This window comes from Tympanuchus pallidicinctus, unplaced genomic scaffold (assembly GCF_026119805.1).
Source record: "Tympanuchus pallidicinctus isolate F22 unplaced genomic scaffold, pur_lepc_1.0 scaffold16, whole genome shotgun sequence".
Lineage (NCBI taxonomy): Eukaryota > Metazoa > Chordata > Aves > Galliformes > Phasianidae > Tympanuchus > Tympanuchus pallidicinctus.
In genome coordinates this window covers 10,204,768-10,231,030 of record NW_026294679.1, presented here as the reverse complement: position 1 = coordinate 10,231,030, position 26,263 = coordinate 10,204,768, and the positions used below count along the sequence as shown (strand labels likewise).

At 37.1% G+C, this 26,263-nt stretch overlaps 1 protein-coding gene across 3 annotated transcripts in view; it reads right to left on the bottom strand.

Annotated features, from left to right (window-relative positions):
* The window catches only part of SORCS1 (sortilin related VPS10 domain containing receptor 1), a 269,815-nt gene that overhangs the window by 89,747 nt on the left and 153,805 nt on the right, over window positions 1–26,263 (bottom strand). For all 3 annotated transcript variants that reach the window (XM_052677145.1, XM_052677146.1, XM_052677147.1), the window contains exons 4-5: window positions 17,968–18,126; window positions 3,192–3,265 (exon numbers count right to left, since the gene is read on the bottom strand). In XM_052677145.1, the coding sequence (XP_052533105.1) occupies window positions 3,192–3,265; window positions 17,968–18,126 (233 nt within the window). The remainder of the gene's footprint in view (window positions 1–3,191; window positions 3,266–17,967; window positions 18,127–26,263) is intronic.

Below are 26,263 nucleotides of genomic sequence, written 5' to 3'. Positions count from 1 at the left end.
GAAAATTCTCTTGGAAACAGACATAAGACATTATATGTTTCTCTGGCAGCACTTGCAGCAGTCTTTTTAAAACTAAAATTAGCAAGCCCACTGCTGATTATTCAAAAGACTCAGAGTGACTCATAGAATCCCTAGAGTTGGAAGGGACCCTTAAACGCCATTTGGTTCAACTCCCCTGCAAAGAGACTCATCTGCAGCTCCATCAGGTTCTCAGAGCCCCTTCCAGCCTGATCTCAAGTATCTCCAGAGACAGGGAATCCACCCCCTCTCTAGGCAACCTGTGCCAGCGCCTCATCACCTTTATTGTAAAAAACTTCTTCCTTATATCCAAATGAAATGTCCCCTTATATATGTCACAACAGGCTCCGCTAAGAAGTCTGTCCTCTTCTTTCTTAACTCCTCCCCTCCCCCCCCCCCCCCCCCCCCCCCCCCCCAGACACTGAAAAGCCACTCTCAAGATTTCCCTGAAGCCTTCTCTTCTCCAGGCTGAACAGCCTCAAGCTCTCTCAGCCTGCCCTCACAAGGGAGGTGTTCCATCCCTTGGATCATCTTTGCGGTCTTACTCTGGACTGAGTGACCCAGAAACTAACTGGTAAACCAATGTAACAGAATAAAATGCAAATACAAATATCAGCAAGAAATTAAGAGAATGCATATTTGCGTCAATTGTTCAAATTCTTTTAGATGGTACACCCTCCAGATGTTCCTTCCTTCCAGTAAATGAAGCCTTTCTTAGATATTGGAATATAGCCTTCATTCTCCACAGAGAATATAAAGCCACCATTCTCTGAACAACACAGTTGTGTCCGGGTGTATCCCTTCAAATCTGTTTGATTTAGAAAAAGGAACAGGAGAGAGTCCCTGTAGGCTTATTTCCTTGGAAATGTGTGACTTTGAGACATTTTCCTTTATATTCATTTCTGCCCTCAACACTAACTGAAAGTCAGCATTACACCTTCAGTTTGATTAAACTCTGCAAATAATAATAATTTCTCAAAAAACAAACATGAGGCACCAAATGACACTCTACCAAAACTATTCAAGAGCTCTGGATATACATATACTGCTGTAGAATTCTGGATTTTAACTGCTCATCTGCATCGGCTTATGTCCCAATTACCTTTCATTTTCTTTGCATGGAGGGTCAGCAGTACCTACACTATGAATGCAAAGGGCTGCCCTTCTTTATGAGGCCTGGCAGCGGCCATATAATTGGAGCTGGTTTTATTTTCCAAGGCAATGATGACCCCAGTAAATAATCCAGAACAAGATTTAACACTGTCTCTATAAGCCACATTAGTTTTAATTTTGATAGTAGAATTATAGTTTAGTTTACACTGAGGTATATTACCTAAGGGACACTTTGTTCAAGGTGAAAATACAGAGTTGCAGTTTCATGTTTTGTTTATGGCTATAGGGAATTAGATGGGTGGTTGGAACATCTTTTCATCTATTCAGTTTCTTGTTTGCCTTTGAAGCTCCAGGTCTTCTCTTATTTGTAAGGTTCTAAGAGGCCTTCAAAGTCTGAGCTCCACAAAAAGGAAAAAATGATCATTTTCATCATTATTCTTATTTCAGAATCTATCTGCTCAATTTATGATAAACCATTACTGTAACTAATGATGGGAAACTTCAAAAGGTTTGGAGTGAAGAGCAGGACACAGAGATCCAGGAACAAGGACAATCAATCCCCTTCTCTCCTTTTTTGACCTTCTTCAGCCAGTACAATTTTGTTGGCTTTCTCAACAACTGGATCCCTCAGTTTCTCAGATTTTCTACTTTTATTAGCCCAGAAATACCAAAACATGTAGATGGGCTGTGCTTGTATCTGACACTTAGAAACCCTGTTAGCAGCCCCATAAAATAAAATGGGGGTGCATAAATACGTGTATACAAACACAGAAAAGCAAGTCTAAATTTAAAGTGGATTTGAGCTTGCAAAAGCCTCAGGTAATACAGATTCTGATTAGAAATTAAAAATCAGGAGCAGCAAAAGAAATTCTTAGTCTATATCCTTTGCAAACCAAATATTAATTCAGCTTTGAAGTAAATTTGACCTAGAGCTCTTCTTCCAGAAATTAAAAGAAAATATTTGACCAAACCACTCCTAAGTCTTAGCACGTTCAAAACCTAAGGAACAGGCACAAACTTATAGTTTAGTAGTCACCTATTGGGATTTCACTTTAATCATCTGATTCATCACATTCTGATTTCAAAATGACTGCTTTTTCCAAAGGTTTTATTTTAAAGTCCAGATTCGTGGGACAAGAGCCAATATCTGCTCACAGGTGAACTCCCACCTCCAGACAGAGCTGGCAAGAACACTTGAAGATTGATGTCATTATAAGCAAAAAGAGGAATAAGCCTAAATACAAACAATTAAACTTCAATTTTGGTTTAGTTAAGACAACCATATTTACAAGAAAACAGAGCAGTGCCTCCTTAATTCCTCAGTTTTCACCCACATGTGCAGTGAAGATTTGAGCTTGTGACAAAGAGCCTTGAAATTTCTTTCAAGTAACCTTGGCACCAAACTCCAAAATGTTTCACCACTGCTGTAGCTGATTGACATTCAAAGATTCAGTTACAGGACTTATGCAATACAGCTCTCCACAAAGCTTGAACTCGGACTGGAAATCTTGGCACAGCAGCCTGCACGCAGTATTACAAAGTGATTTAAGCTCACAGTGAAGAATTGTGTGTGCCTACTTCAGTGGTCATTAACTTGCTCATTTTCAGGGATTGAACTAGGTCTAACAGTAGTTAAAAGCATAACATTAGTCACTGGAGCAGGTGATGTTCACCAGCAGCATGGCAGAAAAGCTATTGTCTTCAGAGGCTTCAAGACTTCACTCTGAGTGCAAGCAAGCTTATGGTGAATTTAGTTAAATTTCAACCCAAAATGTACACAGGAAATTGCAGAACTCTCCCCTCCACAATCAATGCTCTCTTCAGACTCGGAATATTTCAGTTGTGCATCATTCTTAGATCAAAGACCCTACTTTCAAGTTCTATTTAAACACAGAACAGCAGGAATAATGCCCCTTTAATGCCAGTTCAAAGTTAATCCCAGCAACAAGAGATTGATAGTGATGCAGACTGCATTCAGCCACACTGCCTTCAAGCTTTCATTTCAAGATCTCTGTACCTATGGGGAAATTCTACCTGGGAAAAGAGGTTTTTGCTCTTACCAGTAGAACCTGTTTGGTGCAACTCCTTCATGAAGAAGCAGCCATCTTCTGCCAAACTCCACTGAACTGAATAACTGGGGACAAGAAAAAACAAACAACAAAAACAGTCAAGAATCACCATAAAACTCAACAGCAGTAGAGAAATCAATCTGAAAATCTGAAGAAGTCTTCTGAGACAGGAAGCCCAGGTTTTATTTCCCCCAGTCTTAAAAGGATATGTCTGGGACAGTTGAAAAGCATCTGCAGTGATTTTTAGGGTGGAAAAAATACTGAGTGGGGCAACATGGCACACAACTGCTTTTACCTTAATGATGAAACACACTGAAAACTCATTATCTAGTTCACTGTGGCACTCTCAGGCAACAAAATAATGCAGTGTGAGAAGGCTGCCTGTTATGTTAAACTTGTGATAGACATCTGATGTGGAACATAACACAGAACTTTGATATCCTAACAGCTCTCACAACGGATACACAGGCTTGCCTTCCTTGATATTGCATCAGAAGGTCAATCTCTTCCTAGTTACCAGTCACCATCTTCAGAAAAGTTTTTCAATGTAGAACACAAGAAGTGCCCCAATATATTCAGATTTTGTGCATGCAGTACTGGTTGAGTTGAAACAGCACAAACAACTTGTACCTGGAAGCCTGCAATTCTCACTTTGCTCCTACAAGCAATGTGACACAGCCTTCTAGCCTGATTACACGAACAATAACCAAATACATCAATCACATCAGAAAATCTTTCAACAATAAATACCAAGTAAGACTGAGAAAGGTCAGCAAAAAAAGACACATACAGGTATTATAAATACTTGGTATGTCTTTGTGGAATAATATACAAATGTGACTTTTATAGAGCACTTACAAGCAGCTGCTTTCCATAAATGCTGCAATCAGATAATTCTCAGAAGAATAGCAGAGGATCATTTGGGTTCTGTTTTTCTTTGCTTTATTTTACTTCACTTTTTTCACATAGAAACACAGAGAGGCAATCAGCCCTATATTTTTTCTTGCAAACTCATTCCATTTCCCCCCCTTCTCTTGTCTGACAGACATGGTCAATTTCTTCTTTGAAAGGAGTTTTTGAACCCTTTTCTTGACTTCAAAGAGACTTAGCTAAAAATGCAAGCAATCTGAATCTTGATGTGCAATTTTTGATTGATTTTTTTGGAACATGTAGTGGCACTGGATTGGGATAAGACAAGGATGGAAGCCCAAGAGAATCACTGAGGAGACAAGCTGATATTAAGGCTCTGGGTTGACCAGAAAGATTATTTGAATGTTTTTTAAAAAATACGTGACCACGATTTGAGAAAACTTGAGGTCCACTTTTTATTCTGCATTGCATTGCTATCACAAATCACTACATCCCTAGGGTTCCCTTCTTTAAAACCTTGGAATAGCATGGAAAAACTAATAACATCTGTAACAGCTGTTTGATAAAAAGTGTACTGTACATATACTGAAATCTAAGCATTAAAGCTGGTTATTCACCTCTTTTTTCTCATCTCATTTTCTTCTTGAAAATTTGTTGAAAACTGCCTGAAAATATTGCCAAAGAAGAGACAGGGAAGAAAGGAGGGGGAATAGAAAATAACCAGGTCAGGCAAAGGAAACACAGTTCAGCTTTTCAAATGGAACTGCATAATAACCTCTTGAAATTTCAGTGGTGAATCTCTTACTTTTCATTAACTATAAATATATTTTTATTTGAAACGTTAATATTCACTAACCCTACCAATAAAAGAAGAAACCTCATTTATCCTCTAGAACACATAACAGTAAATTTCTAAAAGTGCTCTAAGGTCACCTGATCAAGAGTATTGCTATTACTGGATGCATTTATTCCTCCTTCACTTCCAAAGTCCATTTCCAGACCTGCTTTCATTATTGCATAATACGAACTAGTATATGATCACTAAGTTACTGTTACCTGTTTTACCAATACTTTCCCTCTTATGGCAAAGTGGTTTCTTCAATGCCAATAACTCTTCAATAGAATAATTTAACCTTCAATAAAGTTGATATTGTCTCACAGTAAAACTTTAATTAAGAACAAAGATCAATACGAAAAAAACTCAGTAAATACTTCTGTACTTCCAGACCCATATGTGGGATGCAAGATTTCCAGGGCCACTGATGCTCTCAGAGAGCTGGAACCATCACAGTAAGTGTTGTTTTTCCCCCATTATATCCCTACTCTCTCTCTAGTTTCCCTGAGGACAACTTCCAGAAAGTTACAACCTTTTAGAATTTATCGTTGATAGTAACAATACCCTAAAATAATTTACCATGGCTGGCAGAAGTTTTATTCGTTCTTGTATAGCATCCTCTTTCATGCCTACAACCTCAGTGCAGTACCAAATTGTTGAACATTCCCACCACCCCATTTCCCCCTGGCTCTTTCAGAAGTATTTGGAGAGGCTGTTCATTTGGCAAATCTATGATTTCTGTGGCACAGAGGAGCAGTGATGCTGCACTGTTCACAGGGAAACCTGTTATCTCTTACTGTGTGCCCTGAACAAAAGATGTGAGTCAGGAAAAAGAAGAGAAATGCAAGACTGGCGTTTGTTTCAAAGGAAGGAAATAGATACAGCAATTCTACTATGTCAGTATTTTCCTCTCATAACAGAAGTCAGTGCCCAGTGAGCTGGGAAAAGTACATGAGAAAAGGAAATAGCTCTCACAGGGAAATATCAGATCCCTGGGAATTCATGCCCAAAGCTCTCATTGTCTTTGAAGAAACAGTTTAATAACCAGACTTTAGAGGCTTTATTCCTTTGCCATTATCTCAGTACCAATCTTAGCCTTCACTGATTCGCAGCAGCACCAGTGTACTTTCAGAAGGGGAATTCCCCATATTAGGTGCCATCCCCAACAAAAGGGAAAACATTCTTTACATTAAAGTTATTTTTTTTCCAGAAATTTTAAGTATTGTTCAGCTTAACCTGAGTTTATTTAGTTAGACCAGGAGAAGAAAAAAAGAAAAAAAGAAATATTTGGAGTCTAGGATTTTGTGAAGTACCAAATATGATACAGCAGGGAATATTTTTCCTCATTTAGCAGTTATAGTGCTTGTATGGATATTTTTTTTAACCCAACATCATATTTTATTGTCATTATAAAAGCTCTTTCTCTCCTGGGATGATTTCTGATGGACTCATTTGTGCAGTCCCTTCAGAGATTACATTTTATTTTCTTTGGCAATTACTGCAGTTTGTTGACAACTTTCATTAGGAGACAGAAATTAGATGATGTTTTCTACTACAACTCTTATTCCAACCATAAATAAAAAACAAACCTTCTACAATTTCAGTGTATGTTTTCAGCTCAGGGCCAAATAGTGATCTGATTTTTCTGTTCTCACTAAGACAAAACCACTACAAAGTATGAATCGTATACTGATCTCTCAGATTTGACCCTTCTTCACTGGGGAATAAAACTCTTCCTACTTCCTCTTCTCTTTTGTAGTTGTACCTCCTACACAAGTTCTCTTGCAGTCAGATTTCTAAGCTCTTTAGAGTAGAAATCATCTATTGTGGTATGCATTTACACAACATAAAGATTCGTGGGGCTCTCATTAGCTATAATAATACAGGAAAATTGTAAGTGAAGGTACGTATAAGGAAAAGGTTTCCCTGTAATAGGTACTTCTGTAAAAGGTTTCACTACTCAAAATGGTGAAAACTAGACTGTTTTCTCATATTTTCCTATGTTATTTCTAATATACTTTTCAGCCACCAAGCAGCTTATCAACCTAGGAGTTCAGGCAATTCTGCATACATTTGCTTACCTCAAACAAATTACAAGAATAATCATCCTTATATTAAAGTGAATCAAAGCAAATCTATCAAATTAATTTTCTTAAAAATTGGGGAAATCAGCCATTCTCTAGTCGAGTACCTGGCAGTGTTTGAAACTGCAAAAGCAACACGGGCCCATTCAAACCAGAGAACATCTGTTCGAATGGAAACATTAAATCTATGTTATTAAATCTATGTAAGAAAAAGACAGCCCCAGAGTTGGCAAAGCCAGTGTTAGGGGGTATTAATTTGATCCAGGTAATGAAACATTTTCTTTACTGTCAGATTACAAAGGAATTACTGAATTAGATTAGAATGAAGTACAATTTCACTACCATCTCTTTTTATAAACAGCCTTCAACAGATGCTTGAAAAACCAAAATACTTACATATTCAAAAACTTTGTATATTCAACAGTTCTTCTAAATAAGGTCTCAAACTCCATCAATCCGGTCTTTCTGAGTGAGAGGGTGTATTTCTTTAGTATTTCTCAATACTAAGTTCTTCTATGTATTCCCTTCTATTCTTTCAGCACCCACAGAATACTACGGTAAGCAAGGAGCTCCACAACCTAACACTGCATGAAGAATCATCACTCCTTGCTTGCTTTGAGTCTGCTGTGGAGGTCTCAAGTACAATAAAACATCAGTCCTTCCTCCACATTTATGGAGTTAAAACAAATTACATTAACTGAGGAGTCATCTCTTTCCCAAATCTTCCAGCAGACTTGGCTTTGTACTTCCTTGTACTATTTTGCATGTCTTTTAGAAGCTACAAAACATGTAGCAAAAATAAGAGCTTTGAAGGGAAACATTTTCTAGGCATCAAACAAATTTGATTTGTGTTGATGTTGGTATGAGATTCTAACCTAGAGGACCCTACTTGTCTGTTTAGATCTAACAGAATTACGAAGTTGAAAACTAATGATATTAACTCACATGTTTAGCACAAACAATAAGCTGTTAGCAGTTTCATGAAGTTCTACACCTGGATGAGCTTGGGAGATGCACTTTAACAAAACTGTATTCCAAAACACCTGTTTTCTCCATGAACACTGAATTTTCCATGAGATCTTCCCAGCCAAAAACATGGCTCTTATGAAGTGGCTGAACTAAGTTTATTTGGCTGCTCAACCTAATGGTTAACAAAGCACATCATCAAACAGATGTCACTAGCAAATGCAAATGTGTATTAAAGAAAGAAGCCCTTATCCCCATCAATTAGCAGAGTTCTGTGTTTCCCAGAGCTACTGTTATGCTCCCTGAACTCACCAAAGACATTCAGTGTAATCTATATATCATCCAAGACATCAAACAAACAGTTACTCATTTAACACCTGATGCTGAAAGTCAGGTTACATATACCATGTACTGAGAATCTGAATGACCCACCAATTCCAGTAAAATATCGTTTGAAGGGTCATCATGTCAGTCAAGACCTATCATTTGTTCTCAACAAAATTTTCCCAGTCAAAGCTTTTATCAAGCATGGAATCCCTCATGGCCTCTGATTCATTTTACCACCTAAACAATATGGCTGCAGATTTGATTGACTCATGATGTCCATAATGTTTCATCATTCAGCATTTAAACTAATTGGATATTCTGATAAAACATTTAGTTTTGATTATTCTTCACACACTGATGTTAAATCATATTAGAGTTCCAAGTTCTTCCTCTAATGATGAGGATATTCAGTTTTGTGCAATGATTTAATTTTATGCAAAAAAAAAAAAACAAAGAATACATACAAGGAAATTTGGAATCTGGCTGAGGAAAATGTGATTTAAATTGCATGCTGGAAGCGATACAAAGGAAATAATTTGAGCATGGTAATAGTTCCCATTAATTTTCTTAAGACATTTACCCTCAACAAGTTACAATGGAAAATGGCTCAAGATCTAATTTGATTTGGTGACTGTATTTACCAACATGAGTATTCTTGCATTCACAAAAGAAAAAGGTATCTTTTTCTCACTTCTACCATACATGAAAGCTCCAATTATTCCTCCTCAACATAGATCTGACCAAGGCAATTCAACTCAGCATTCACCTCTCGAGCCATCTGGAAAACTAGCTCAGCACATATTTGAAAGACTTGGGTTTGCTTCATATTCACCACTGATTTCCTGAGAAGTTTTTTACTGGGTCAATCCCTCTAACCTTATTTCTTCACATATGCTGACTGCTCGCCTCTTAAATCTCCTGGTGTTCCATGAGTTGATTAAAACTAGGCCGGATCACAGTGTTTCACATTAATCCCTTCAAATACCATTAACTGACAAAAGAAACTGCATTTGAAACACAATTTTTGTACTGATGGACAACACAAACATCTTAGAGATCACTTCTTTTTAAAGAAGTTTAGTACTTTTTAAAAATTCAGTTTGGTTTTACCAAAGAACACAACATTCAAAAAGTACCATTTAATTATTGTCAGATCACAGTCAACTAAATAAAAACAGATTTCTGAAGATGTAACAATGTAATTTGAAATAAATACAATCAAGTCCTTCCTTTTATCCCTATTCATTTGTACTGAATAAGTTTATTACTGACAGATTGTACTCTTCTACTAGGCGCAGGTGTATTTGAAGTGATTGTACATTCATTATTCTCATTGTTCATACAGGCATTATTCAAATAGCATTCATCTGTGAAACAGTATATTTAGAAGTAATCTACAACATTCAGGAAAGCAAAGAGCAATAGGATAGATTCTATATGGATTGCTGCAATTCAGAATTGTACTTCAATTTACGACCCTAGAAGAACAATCAAGCTTACATTTCTTTTTCTTTATACGCAGTCAGCAGAAAAGGATGGGGTTAGTGCATCAAGTGGGAATGTAAGATTGAACATGTTTATATAGGTGTATTAAGTAGCCCTTATGGTCTTAAATCTTCAGCAGGATCCACCTGTTACACCAAAGATTATCATGAGAGAGGTTTCCACATTGGCACTGGAGATATCTCCTTCAAAGTGAAGCAGCACAGTTTACTTGGATACCAAGATGCATTCAATTTAGATAAATTACTGAACAGAGCATTTCTCCTTATAAGCAGTCAGTGACTAAGAGATTTGGTGTTACTCCCTGAATCATACTTTGTTTCAGTGAAGAGCGGTGGACCAGGCTTTTTTCATCCAAAACCAAATTAATGTAAGCATTTTGAACTAACAGAGAATCTGAAATCACACATGGTACATCTTCCCTGGAACAGATCATAAGACTCATGATGCAGAATACACAAATGGGCTACAGGGCTGACACTCCTTTACTTTCCCAGTCTCTAATCTAGTTGAAAGTTCCACTGTTAAGATGCTTAAAATCTTTGAAACAAAAAAAGTTCATAGACACTGCATAGATCTACAATGTTTGAAGTTACAGCAATCCATTAATCATGCCACACAAAAGCCATCAATAAGGTTTTTCAACAATTGGCGTATATTGAAAATGGATGGATACATATCAGAGGGATAAAGCTTTCAGATACCTGCTCCACAGCCCTTGCAAACACCAATGAGGCCTGCAGACCTGCAGTTGCTTTTGATGATGAACAAAAGCACCACATAGACTTGTTCATTACAGTTGTATTACAGCAACTTCTTTTTAGTATGTTTGTCAGATCAAAACATGCTTAAGATGTGCCTCAGCTTTCCTCTTACCTAACTCCTCATGCATTCTCAGACACGATCCATATGCTGGTGTTCTGGCTTTATCGAAGCAAGCAACTATACTAGCAAGATGTCTCTAGTGCACTCTATTTATATACTAAACACATAGCAGGAAACACAATTTTACCAGCAGATAATTAAAGGAATCCCCCAGCATATATATCTTACGGCCAGAAAGAACTACTAGTGTCATCCGTCTGTTCTCATCCAAACAGATGCTGCAGAGTCTTAATCACTAATTCAAGCAGTACAGAGAATTATATAAGGTGACAACCGATGGCTGTACAGCTAGACTGCACCTTCTGGAGAGACATACAGTCTCAATGTTTGAATCTTTTGGAAAGCCATCAAATCTCAGTTCTGAGGGATAATGAATTTACTACTCTGCTTGGTAAGTTATCCTCAAGGATAATTTCTTTCTCTGTTAAAAGCTCCAATATCTCTGCAACAGGCATCTCTGTGACAGAGCATCCTGCATTTGCTTTTTGTTATGCTGAGAAATTATTAGGTATGTTCATAATTGTTTAGGTGACTAAATTAAAGAAATACATTATCAACTAAAAAGATGTACCCTATTAGAATGAGAATAGAACAGAAAAGGCTTTGATTGAACAGAACTCAGGACAAAGCATTGGAATTGTCATGCACACATGCATAGCTTTGCATTTTTACTACACTAGAACCTATGGCTCCACATGAATTCAGTGTTGACAGGTGCTTTGCATAATAAGAAAAAGGAGACACATAGGAGCATACAGTCAAAACAAATGACTATTGGAAAAGAGAAGATAATCATCTAAGAAAAGTGAAGGAAGTTACTCAAAGCCACAGAGATCAGCGGTAGCCCTAATGACAGCAATCACATTTCTTTACTCCTAGTCCAGTGTGCTGTCTGATTCTGAAGAGAAAAAAAAAAGGTAGAAAAATAAAACTTACGTAGAGCACAAAAAGTTTTGCAGTGTAACAAATACGCAGACAAGAATCCCAAAGCAGTAAATGAACAACTTCTCTAGGGGTACAGGGGGCTTATGCATATACAGATGGATAAGCAAGGACATATTAATTTATAATATATATCATATATATTATTCATAAACTAAAAGATAAGTGAGTCAGCAGTAGAGCACAGTGATTATTGCTCAGGACTCCTTCTTTCTGTTTCACTGCTCACACTTGTGTCCAAATATGCATCTTTCTTTGCGGACAGGCAGACTGCAGCTGGGCTCTGCTCTTTTTCTATGTTCAGACTTTTTTTTTTTTTTCTGATGACTGGGGAAGCATTAGGGATTTCTCCCATTTTTATTTCTATTTTACTTTTTAAACTTTACACTTTAAACTCACTGAGTACATTATACTTAGTGAGGTGTAAAAAACTGGTGTGCCCACAAGAAAACCCTATTTTATGTCACTGCGCATTGGCTTACAGACAGTTTAAAAAAAAAAAAGATATAATCTGACTGCATTAGTCTTCTTACTGAGACAATGAACTGACTATGAGAGTAAAGACAGAAAAATTCTAACAAATTAACAGTTGGACAACTGTTCAGTCGGTTTGATGTCCCTTCCTTGTTCATTTCAGTACACTGGTTGCCACCAAATACTAATCAGTCGTCCTAGAGATAACAAGGCAAAGAGCTGTGTGCAAGATGTGTCATCAGAATGCCCAGTGGGTGTCTGTGCTTAAGGACTTCCCATGAAGAGTATGAAAAATTTTAGCTACAAACACAGATATTTTTGTGCTTGTTTAGAATCATAAGCTCCTGGACACTTTTTAGAGTAGGAGGTACTGTGGCATGGGTGCTGGTAATCTAGAAAGGATATCTGAGATCATCCATACAGGACAACATTGCAAAGGCTGGGCCACGTATTTTTCAATGTGCAAATTCCCTACCACATTTAATCTTCAACATTAAGCATCAAAGACGATCTAGTCTGCTGGAAACCTTGTTCTTATTACATAAATAATGTAGAATGTTGCAGGAGTAACCCAGGGAAAAGGGAGTTATTCACACAGTTTAATGTTAGCTTTATGCAAACTACCTCCCCTGTCCTATCTATAGTCTTTCAAAAGAGAGAGGCTTTTCCTGAGCACAATTCAAAGTAACCAATGTTTACTACTCTAGATAGGTTTTTTCCCCTCCATTAAGTTCATATCGGATTAGCCTCCTCTGACTAACATTAGTCCAAATGAATAGACCTCCACACTTGGTCAACAGCACTGTATAAAAACGTTATCATTGAAAAAAAAAAAATAGATGCTTGATGTTAATAGTAATTTATTATTATTATTATTAACTATAATGCAAATTCTAGTAATACAAAGTTGGATTTCACTTATCTTTCTGTGGCTTTTGTATGCAGTGACTGATACCACTGAGATAGAGAAGGTATAAACAGGAACAAATTAGGATGAAAGGAAAACCTCTGGAAGTCCCTGATTTGATTATGTTCCAAGTAGAATAATTCTCAAAGTTAGATGGAATCAGATATTTGGGAAAGGCTAAAAGGAAAGAAGAAGAAAAAAAAAGAAAAAGGAAATGCTGGATAATTACAACTTCGCATTTCACCCATCTGACTTCTGTTTTCCTCTTTCACCCATGCTTTATCTCTCCAAATAACTCTGTTATTCATGGCTGATTATCAACCATTCCTCTGCGTGTCTGACCCATCTGAATAGCAGGAGACATCTCCACATGAAGTAGAGGCTCTTACATCCCACCCTCTGATTGCATAGCAAACTACTTTTGAAGATTACACAGTAATGCATAATACTCCCACAAAATACAACCCTCATCTTACAGGAAAGCTGATTAAACCCATGAGAGCTCACACATACAAGACCTCCAACAAGTTTCCTCACAAGCAATGCTTCACAGCATCTGAAGTTTCCTCCTGATTTGTAACTCCTCTTGTACAGAAAATAGAGGAGCATGCAATAGTTCTGCAATTACGTGGTAAGAATCAGCCATGTAACAACTGTACTTTCAGCCAGAACAATGAATGCAATCATGAAGCAATTAGTGCAGATGGCAGATGGTTTGCTGCTCTTTTTTTTTTTCCTCAAGACTGGCAGGAAAAACTCATGACTGAATAAGCGACTGGCCTGTCAGTAGCGGCAATTCAAGTCTGCCGCCCAAGGCAGACACAGAGGAGAGATGTGAACAAAAGCAACCAAGTCACTGAAGCTTAATGAGTTATGGCTCATCAGCTGAACTCCAGTAATTAACAACATTCAGTTGCACACAACACGCAAGAAACTGGGTTGTAAAATGATTTCAGTTAACACAGACTTCCCTACCATTTAGTAAATCTCAATTCAACCAAACAAAAAAGATCAGTGATGCTTATCATAGTGATAGACTCAGCAGGCTATAAAGAGATTGAGAGATGATGCTTTGTGACCCATTTCCTGTTCATTACAGTCAAGCAATAAGAGGCATGCCCTACTTGTTGAATTTGCCCTCAATCAGTACTAAACTATTTGAACCACTCCTGAGAGTCACAGTTCATTCCCAATTTGATTCCTGCCTCTTCAGCACTTGCTCTATTCACCATCTGATTTTCCTGGTTCCACCTGCTACAATGACAAGATGCAAATGATGTAATGAGAACTTTGTTTGCTGGAAGGATGTAAACATGCTTTCTAATTGACTCTTCCTTCTGACTGCCAAGAGCAATATTAAATGAATCTGAAACCTCTACAGCCTCTTCAACTTCATGCATGGCATCAAAGTCCGTGATACGATAATGCCAATTTCTTACCATCCAGATATGTTTCCTCTGTTTCCTCAAGTAATCCTTGATCACTGTGCACACAGTGCCTGAAATCCAAAGAGTAATAGTTCTCTTTCCTTAAATACAGTCTTAACAAATGAACACAAACTAGCAAACTGCAACATCATTTGTTCCAAACTGCCCAATAGTTCCCATTGCAGTTATCTTCATTGTCACAGGACTACACAATTACTCTGAGAGAATTCTACCTCTGGTTATATGAGAATGAAACCAAAGGGAGCCATTTACACTTAGGCATGGACAGAATTTGAGCCTTAGTTTGAGTTACATTTAATTAAGTCCAAGTTGATCAATACTCCTCTTTTTGGTTACCCTCTGTGTTCCAAGCTCACCGAAGTCACAGAGTATTTCCATTAGGCTTTCAAGTGGAAAACAGGCCTATGAGTCACACATACATGGAGCACTTTCAAAATTCTACTTTAGAGTTAATTAATACAGATATATAGACTTTTGCAACATTATTTTCTTCTTGCAGCAAAGATACTATATTCTCAATGGTCATCCAATTTGCTAATCAGTGCCCTAACACAAAGAGAATTTACCTGCATCCTCTCACCAAAAGCACCATACGTACTCATCTCAAACACACTCCACAAATTCAGGTTAACACACAAAAGAGAGCTTTGTTTCTACATCCAGTTTGGGTTTTTTACAATTCTGAATAAAAAGAAAGGAGTAGGAGTTTCATGTGGAACAATGAAATTATACTTGCTGTTAGCCATCTGGAGTACTCTGTCCAGGTCTGAAACCCCCAGTACAAGAAAGAGAGGGAGCTGTTGGAGAGGGTCCAGAGGAGAACCATAAAGACGATCATGGAACTGGAGCACCTCCCCTAAGAAGAAAGGCTGAGGGAGCTGGGTTTGTTCAGCCTGGAGAAAAGAAGGCTGCAAGGTGATCTCATTGCAGCCTTTCAGTACCTCAAGGGAACCTACAAACAAGAGGGGACTCAAGTCTTTGAAAGGGAAGATAATGGCATGACAAGGGGAAATGGTTTTAAGTTGAGAGAGGGAAGATTTAGGTTGAATGTCAGGGGGAAATTCTTTACAGAGAGAGTGGTGAGGTGCTGGAACAGGCTGCCCAGAGAGGTTGTGGATGCCCCACCCCTAGAGGTCTTCAAGGCCAGATTGGATGGGGGCCTGGACAATCTGTCTAATATCAAATGGGGAGATTGGAGGCCCTGCATGTGGCAGGGGGGTTGGAGATTCACGATCCTTGAGGTCCCTTCCAACCCGGCCCATTCTGTAATTCTGTGACCTACTGTATATTAGATGAGTATTAGCTGTACAGACTCTAATTCAGAATTATTTTCTCAACAGGATGTTGATTACAACATCTGAAATTCATTTTCTGCTACACCTTAGTTCTATATGACAAATTTATGACTAGAAGTTTCATTGATGCTTACATAATAAATCTCCTTTTCTTGACACATGGTAAGTTTAACTCCAAAGGGTCCTAAAAGGCAGCAGAGACAAAATTCTGTTCTGTTCCATATCAGCCTGGGGAATTCATCAGCCACAGGGGAAAGAAAACATTTATATTTTGCCTAATTTCATAGTGAACATCTATTAATCACTTCATCTACACCTTCCTCTGAAACAGAGTACAACCATGGTACAATCTCCAAAATGCTATGAGAAAGGTGAGTGCACACAACACTCAGCATGATTCTATATGGTGTAGAATTGAATTAAGCAGGAAAAATGCATTTCCTGTCCAATTTTGAAAGCTATAGGACTTGAATGGTACTGTGCTTAAAGCACAGGACTGAACATTCATTCCAAGAGTTCTCGTAAACTCACTGTGACCTCAGTTAATTAATTTATTTTCTCAGGCTTACAGTTACTGTAATTACAAACCTAATTTAGGCAAAAGGAAGAACGGCTGTTTAATGTTTATATAATTAATTCAAATGCTAACATGGAACACAACTTTGTATTCAAACATTCACGTTGATATCTACATTAATGTATAAACTAAAAATTTATCCAAAACTTGCATTATTGATTAGATTCAAAGCCTTATAGATTACTTATTTGTAAACCAAAAAGATGGCTGTGCCAAAATACTTCATTCTATTATCCCTTTTGGGAGCTCGGTGAATTGTTTAGGTCTGCTTTCCAGTTTTATTCAAAAACACCAAAAACTTGGCACATGAAATCCATCACTTCTGAGAACAGTTTGTTGCAGTGCTCAGACACTTCACAGTGACTCTACCATTGACTCTCAGTCATCAGTCCTAGTTACAAATTCTTTTGCTAGATCAAAAAGCTTACTGTCAAATGCTGTCTTCCCCTTGAAAAAAGACATTTATGCACAACAACATAAAATCACAAAGCAGTTTTAGTTGGAAGGGATCTTTAAATGTCTCATAGTTTCACCCTCCCTGCTATAGGCAGGGAAATCTTCCACTAGATTAGGTGCTTTAGGCTCTATCCAATCTGACCTTGCACATTTTGCTCAGAACTTCTCTGAGCAGCCTGTCTTACTACGCTCAGTAAAGAGTTTCTTCCTTATGTCTAACCTAAATCTCTATACTCTAAAACTTCTAGTTTAAAATTATTACCACTTGTTCTATCACTACAGACCCTTGTAAAATTAAAATCTCTCCATCCTTTGTATAAGCCTCTTTAAGTATTGAAACATTACAATAAAGTCTCCCCAGTGCATTCTTTTCTCCAAACTAAACAACTCCAACACCCTCTTACGATTTCCCTTCAATTTCGATTTTGGAGTACAACACAGATTTAGGTCTATAAGGTTCTTCAAAGGAAGTGACTGACTTATGCATGTTGATGTGTGTTTTTCAGAAACTGCTAACAAAGAGGTCTCTTACAGTTAAGTCTCATTTTGGTATCTCAAGTTGAACATCAGAAAATCAAGGGAAATTTCCCAGCAAATTTATTCAGCAGATGGACTGCCCATGCTGAAGTAACTGGCCTTCAAAAGAAATTGACTCACTGCTACATTTTTCTTTGAAAATATGCCAACCAGATAGGAACAAGCAATGTCTTATACTGTTCTTGGAACAAGTGCCAGAATAGAGTGAGAGAACTATTGACTATGAGGAGAAGTAGTCACATTAGAGGTTGCTTTGCTTATTGCAAAGGGTCCCAGCTGAATTCTCTTCCCATTACCTGTCACATGATATTGCAAACAGGACCAATGAATAAAGGCAGGCTGACAAGTCAGGCATATATCCTTTACCTATGTCTTACAAACCACAGTATTGGAAGGCACCTCTGGAAATCACCTACTTCAATCCCCTGCTACAGCAAGTTGTACACATGAGTACAGTAGGTTGTACAGGAAAACATCCAGGCAGGCTCTGAGTATCTCCAAAGGAGATTCCATGACCTCTGGGCAGACTGTTCCAGGCATCACGGCTTACTCAATGTCTTCTACTGGAAACACCAACTCAGTTATCCCCAAGACTGTCCTGAATTCTCTGTAACAGTTAAGTAGAGAGCAAATAAAACAAAATGCTGGCAACCATTCTTACCTTTTGATCTTGACTATATGCTAAGATCCAGTCTTCCTGCTTTGGGTGGAAGAGCAGACTGTGAATGTAGAAGTTCAGACGGTATTTTTGATACGTGGCACCTTCATCAGTACTAATCAGTAAGCTGCTCTCAACCTCTGGATCAGTCAACAGCATAATCTGTACAGAAGAGTAAGATCAAAATACAGCGTTGAAAAGGAGTCAGAAGAGACGAATTTCAGATCATCTTAATAAATATGTCTGTTTCAATACGCTTCAATGCAGTATCGAAACTAAATGCAGCCAATCTTTCAGTATGGGAAACAGTGTATTTGAACTATATATATAAACTTTCAATGTACAATTAAATAGGGAAAATAAATATCACTTGTAAATACAGACCCAGATGATATGTTCAGCTATCAGAAAAAAAAAACAAACAAAACAAACCTGAGGTTTGTGACATAAGAGTAAGAATAAGTTACTAGACAGTCACAACAGGCTGTTAGGGACTTCATGAATGATATTTTGGAGTAGCAGATTAAAAGTAAGGTGTTCAGAAAATAAAAAAAAAAAAGAGTAGGGAGGAGTAAAAGTAACATACAAATGAAACAAACTCTAACGGTGAGATTTGTTAAAATCACAGAATCACAGAATGGCCAGGGTTGGAATGGACCTCAAGGATCATGAATCTCCAACCCCCCTGCCACATGCAGGGCCACCAACTTCCACGTTTAATGCTAAACCAGGCTGCCCAGGGCCCCATCCAATCTGGCCTTGAATACCTCCAAAGACGGGGCAGAAAAATCACAGAATTTTCAGAGAAGATGACAGTTTCCTTGCCTAAAACATTACAACTTCTCTGTCTGCAAGGAATATTTTGCTTTGGCAGGAGAACACATTTGACAATGCTGTCGGTTCTTTGCATTTCCAGTTTCTATGACGCTGTGAATTAAAAGATGCACTTGTTGCACAAATAATTTCCGCACAGCAAAGTTGCTTCCTAGCTTTGTCCAAGAGTGAAGATACATGGCTTGCAGCTGTCATAGTTGCTTCTCTCTATGGGATTAATTGGTCTGCATTGCTGATGAATCAGAGAGAATGAGAAAATTCTCTTACACATCTCATCTCTGCACGAGAGAGAATATATAGGTTTGAGTATTACAAAGAGATCATCTTAGTATTTCAACAAGCAGGAAATAGTGCCCATCAGGTGTGGAAATGAAGGATTATGAATGACAAGCATGAAAAATTCTGAATATTTGCCTGGGAAGGTATTAAAGCCTTTAATCATTAGTATCATTTAAATTTAATTTCATTCATTTATTTAAGTATTGGTGCTGCTGTTGCTCATCCATCTTTAGATGAGTCTGAAATGAAAGGACCATACCCATTTCTCAGAGTAAATTCCTACCTGGTTCAAGCACTGCAAAAACACACTTTTCAATTCTATGTCTTTAGTTAGGCAGGTGGAGTTACGTACAACAACTCGTTACCTATGAATTATAGAGGACCATAAGTCTCGATAGACACAGATGTTAATTAGCTGTATGTGAAGGTATAAATACACCTATGTCCTTCATTACTGGATAACCGCCAGAGGCTTTTATCTATGTCTAGAAAAACGATTTGGCTTGTGACTTGGAAGGTTAGGAATTTCCTTCAAACTTGCTAGAATTTAGTATCTTCAGTGACCTTAGACAAGTTGTACCGCCTTGCCATACTTTATCTTTAATGTAAAATAGGATAATATTCCCATCATAACCCTAAAGGCACTATCTCCTTCTGGTATCTTTGATCTACTTTTGAAATCTTACAATGAAAACATGCACCATTAAAATTAAACATTCATATTTTAATCTAATACTTTCAAATACATCAAGTATATCACTGATACGGATTCTAAACGGAAGATTACGTGACAGAGGGTACACAGAAAGCATTAATATTCAAAGCATCAATACATAGACCATTTATTTCCAATAAGCTACCTATCTAGTTTGTTAAGTCAAAAATAAACAGTGATGTTTATTAGTTACTTACTTTTTTTTGTTACTGGAAAAAATTCTGGGACAATGTTTCTATGGTTAATGCTTATCAACTGAGTACCCTGAGTCAGAAATTATGTTTTTCTTACTTTTATGACTTCCTTTATAGGTGGATTTTGTTTATATTAGTATGTGAAAATATCACAGTACAGCATTCAATTGGACTATAGTAACTAGAGCAGAAATAAGCACAAATCAATGGGCTTGATCTCAGCTCTTTGAAGTTAATAGGTCTTTTCATTGACTTTGGATTGTGTCTCTAAGGCAAGTTGTTAATCAAGATCCACTCTAGTTTCATATAACTCTTTTTACCTGCACAAGGAACACATCTGACCTCATCACTGCCATATCCAAGCACATCACAGTCTTAGCACGTTTTCTGTCATGCCACTCCTGTGAAGTGTGAAAGTGCTCTTATCTCCATTTCATAGAATTGGAATTGAGGCACAAACTGCTGTGGCTCTGAAGCACCTAATTCCTCATTCAATCAATAGAAGTTAAGTACCTAAACAGACTTGCCAGCACCCATGACTTGGGCTTTAATCTGCTAACTACCTCCCTGAGCTATTCCCACTGCGTTTTCAGGTATCTATGGTCTCCAGAACTCATCTCTTGACCACTGACCTGCAGTGACCAGCCAGTCTATACATGTGAAGTGTTTCAAAATACATCTGTTTTACTACATATGCCGATAGCAAAAGTATTTTACATGTGGCAGAGAGTGCAGAACAGCTGTAGATTTACATGAGGACATACAGAGTCATAATCAGGGTATGCAGTTGACCAATGACTCTCCAGCCATTAGTCTGGTTGTTAACTACAAGACCAACTTTCAGTGTTGGGACAGCATTCTCTGTACCACCATCATATCCTGCACTGAAATCACTTTGCAAAAATGTCCTAAAATGAAACGAAATAGAATTAAGCAGTCACTACTAAAATCACATTCAGAGCCCCATGTAACTTACAAAATCATAGCATGGCTTGGGTTCAGAGTGACTTCAATCATTTAGTTCAAAACCAGACCAAATAAAGTTAGTTTAAATACATGCATGCAAATAACCAGTTACAAATCTGAAAAAACAGCACTTAATGGATGTGAAGCAGAAACTGACATCTGAAATTTTTTTCAAAATGAAAGGAAAACATCTCGTGTATCTACCTGTATGAATCTTTCAGATCAGACCAGTAGTGTGACCCTGAAATTAATCCCACAGATTTTCAGAAGTCTCTATAGTAAATCCCTATAGATCATTATCCGGAACAGTTCATAGACTGGTCTCAGAACACAGGGACTGAATTTTCTTTCAGAAACACTAAAACAGAATGTATGGTTCATAAGCACACCTAATGTATTCCAACCACTACAGAACATTCAGCCCTGAGTACCAGACTAAACACCTGTTTGAAGTCTAAATACCCATATTGTGAACATTATCTCAGCATCAACTACTTCATAACATAGTCCTGCTTTCACAGTGCTGAACTGCACACTGCACTAGCTTACATATTGCCTAAGTTGCCTGGAACATAAATGAGAAAGGAGAAAAAGTACAATTGATATTAATGTTTTTGTTGTTGCAGTGTAAGAAGTACACAGTAAATAAATTTTAGACTTTTCTTTGAAATAAATGAAGTCAATTTGTACTTTGAAGTAGCCTATTACCCATTGACTTGATGCATTTGCTTATAAAGAAAACAAAAAGTGGACACACATTCTGAACACAAAATCAAGGAAAACAAAACCAGCAGCAATAACAAAGAGAATCTAAGCTTAGAATTCAAATATCTCATTAAGTCTTTAATATCCAACAATATCTCAGAAAGAAGATTAGAAAGAAACTACCACTATAAATTCCCACCTCACTGTAGGAAATGTACTGGATGTAAACTCCTCGGAGAAGGAGCTATCTTCCCTGTTCCTGCAATGCCCTACATAGCATATTGTTGCTTTCCCAGCTAGTACTGGTTTCTGGATAAATATATTCTGAACATCAGAAAGGCCATTGCTCAAGAAAATGTATCTGTTAGTGACTTGGAAAGAAGAAAGGATAAACTGGTGACAAAGATTGCTTATGGCAGTAAAGTATTCATAATGAAAAAAACATCCACCAAAAACAAAAACAAAAGCCAGCTATGGAGAGCTGTAAAAGGATTTCACAATACTGAATACCTGAGCAGTAAAATGACAGGTGAAATTCAGCAATGATGTATGGGGCAGTGTCAGGGGAAGATAGAGAAAGACAATCCCAAAGTAACAGACAGAACAATAGAGTCTCCATAACTATTTTATTTCAGGAGAGATTTATGTGGGATTAAGCATAGAGTCCTAGGAAAACACAAGCTCCTTCCCCAGATTCTGTCAAAACCACTCAAATACAGTAGTAGGAATTAATAGGAAATAAACAGTTTGATAAATAATCCTATTAGGTCACTGGACAGCGTTCTCACATTTTAAACACTGGGTGTTGTTCTTGTTCCTCCATCTTAAAAAAAAAAAAAAAAAAAAAAAAAAAAAGTAGTAGCGTAGTAGTATAAAACAGAGAAGAATAATATGAGTGTTTGAAGAATAGAACAAAACATTTTTCACAGAAGCAGCAAATAAATGAACTATTCAACTTGCAAAGGAAATAAATGAGAGGCAATTTGACCACATCTACAGGACTATGAATGGCCTGGAAGTGCCTACAATTATTCACCCTTTCGTAACACAAAACGGCCAAGTCTCAAATGAAACAATAAAACTGACATCCAAATCACAGGCAGTTCCTGGATTTTTACCTGTTTAAGCCACAGAATTCACTGACACAGTACGTCGCAAACGTCAAAACTTAATCTTAATAGACAAAATTAACAGATATATTCTTGGAGAAAATCAATCCAAAAATACTAATTTTGTCTTGAATCTGAGTTAGAAATAGTCCAGAAATTGTGGAAAAACATACAGGGAAATATTCTGTACTCACATTGTTCTGACACTTCCCTCTCAACTGAGAGCAGTTTGATTTAGCAAGGCTGTTCTCATAGACATCACTGGAGAGTGAATAAAAATTATACATAATAATAAGATTACCAGCACTGGTAGTCTGATCAAACAATTTGTATGTAAAGAATTGGGTTTACTGTTTTTTATCTTGACAGTTTTTAAACTGTCTGATATTACCACCACAAAATAAAATGACTAATACAGGAATAGAGAGGAATATTTCTTCGCCTCTTGCTACTAGCAAAAGCGCATACAAAAGATAGACCAAACCATGCAGTGCCTCTGGTCTGGTTTATTGCTGTCTTATGTTAAATTAAATGAAAATTGGATTCAGTCAAGACTCTTCAGTCAAGACTCTGTTCTCTGTTCAGATCAGTGCTCAGAAATGATCAGAATATGCTTAGTCACACCAGGCACAGAAAGCACATGCTGCGTTTCCTAGTGCTGCAGATGGATTATTTTTATTCTCAAATAAGTCAATAAAGTTGACACAGGCTTTTGCACCCAAATGCAAGGCACCCAGTAATCACTGACCTCTGAAAAGGAAGAAACTTGATTTGCTTTTCCTAGAGGTGACAAATGAACATGAAACATAATTTATAGATCTTAAATGCTTCACGCTTTGTTCACCCTTTTCTGGTGCTAACTCTTCAGGGCAGATTCACATGACAATTATGTGCATTTTTGCTGTCCTGACAAAGCAATCTGGTAGTGCTTTACAAGAAAATCTTGTTTATGTTTATAGAGATAGAACTGTTGATACTTGTAGGGCTGCCCCAAATGCCAGATTTAGCAGCTTAGTTAGAACTAGTTTAGCATCCCTCTCAACCTTTACTTATTTTATTTCTGGTGCATGAAGACATCTGAGGTATATCACCTGATCAGAAATAGGGATGATATGCAGATCTGGACAAATTTACTTAAAGAACCTTCACCCTCCTCACTTACTACATGTTTCATTTATAGATCCACACAAACAAGTAACATTTCTCATAAGAAAACAGAGGAGCACAGAGAAGTAAAATAGGAAATCAGAAAGGAAGAACAAATCAGAGTATTCACTACCCAAATTCTCTAAATACTTGCATTTTTCCCCAGTTTCTCTACATGTCAGTTACATAATTTTAGAAGTTTTCTGAATATTTTTTTTAAACACACAGTGATTGCAAGAGTATAAGCACAACAGAGTCTCAGTATAATGTAATGAAATTTCTGCCAGTTTATGTATCACTTCTGAATTTGGATTGTCATTTACATACCATGAAGACTGCGTAAAGAGAGAACCTGATTCTGTAGATTCAGCAATGAATTTCAAAGCAACATGCTTTGCTTTTAAATAATCAAAATAGTTCATGAATTAAGGTTTACAAAACCTAGCAAAAGAACTGAAATGAAACAAATTGAAAAAAGTAACTGCGAAATGAAACAAATTGAAAAAAGTAACTGCTTTGGTCATGACATTCCAGTATAAATGCAGAGGTCCTGTAATGAAAATTAGACCATCTCCTCTCACAGGACTGAATTGCTGAAAGCAGTAAGTAGTTGCAAGAGCAAGTAAATTAGGGACAAAATTACCAAAAAGAAATAATTCAAGCATTCATTTGGATATTAATAGAGAAAGAGGAGAGTGAAGCCTCTGCAAAATTAAGCAAGCTTTATTCACAGATTAACTTCAACTGCTGTAGAACTACACTCATGAGTAAAGCCACCAAAATTTTGGTCCTCATCTTTGTTTTAAATAAATTGGCTAACAGTATTAACACCTAAATGAAAACATGAAATGAACTGGAGTTGGCAGTTTTGAAGCTGTCTCTAATGTTAGCTAAAAGACAAGGTTAGTTGCTGAGTAATTTCATTAAAACACCATTAAAATAATATGCCAATAATTCAATCAAGCTACTGTGAAGTGTTTTATTGCCAGAAGTTCACATCAGCTCAGAAAGTGCAATAATTCTGCAGGGAAATAATAGATTTCAGTGAAAGAATTATACTTTCCAACTCAAAGCTTTCAAACAATGACCTAGATTGGAATCATCTCAGAAATGAACAAATTAATACAAGAGGTCAAGTAGCTTTGCAACTATAACTCAGTAACTTAAGAATACAGAGGTTCTTATTCATGAAAAGACATAACTCAATCTTATAAAATCAGTTTGAGCTTTGCTGAGATGGAGGCAATATACTCCAAGTTCCCCCTGAGTAAAATTAGATCCATGACCAATAGATAGAGTAACTTCGCTCCAAACTAAATCCAGACCTGGACAGTGAAAATCCTAACACAATCTTTTCCCAAGAGCACACAGAAAGTCCAATAACCGATGAGATATCATCATGTTTCTCAAGCCTTGGCTGTTCATAGGCAAGAGACGTGCTGTGGTAAAAGATTCAGATGCTGAATTCATCTCGTTTGCACACATGAAAGATTTAATGCTCATTGAGTGATAATACATTCTCCTGTCAGCAGAATGCTAGATGGCAAAGGGTATCACTTAGGATGGCAAAAAAATTATAACCTGCCAATATTTTTGAGTGCTGGGATTGTACAGTATTCCTAGCAGAAATATTGTTAAGAATAGCATTTGGCATCATGATAAATGTGGTTTGAAATAAAAAGCTGGCTAGTAACTGGAAAAAAAGAATCAATTTACCTATTTCTGTATTAGCGCAGAAGTTCACTACAGGCCAGAAGTGACAGCAAAGAAAAGCAGCCAATGAAATCTCTATTTTTCACTAGCTGCAGGAATAACCCTGGGTTGTTTTATGAGACCGAAAAAATTGAAATCACATCACAACAGTAACATATGAAAAATAAAATAAACACTTTGTAACTCTTCCTTATGCAAAAGTATTTTTGTTACTTCAGACGGTAACAAAAGTACTCACTTCCAATAACCTACTGATAGCGTCTCTGGTTATACAGAATAATATCATTTTTCTTAGTGAAAAAGCAAAATATTCTCAAAAGGAAAAAGAGACAGCATGAAAATTTTCCCTTTGGGAATATGTATGCCAGCCTGATACGCACACAGTCAGAAAACAATTTGTATACACACGTAGAAGGCATCACAGAATATGTGAAATGTCAGTAGTTCTTCTGCCCAAAGCGTCCTGTTTAAAAGTTTTGGAGTAATATGTATACAGTAGAGATTGTATCCTTTTTTAACAATATGTTCTTCAGAGTGGTCAAGCACTTTCAGAGCGCTGAAATACCAATGAAACCCCACCACATATACTACTCAGTAAAAAAAAAAAAAAAAAAAAAAAAAGAAAAAAGAAAAAATAG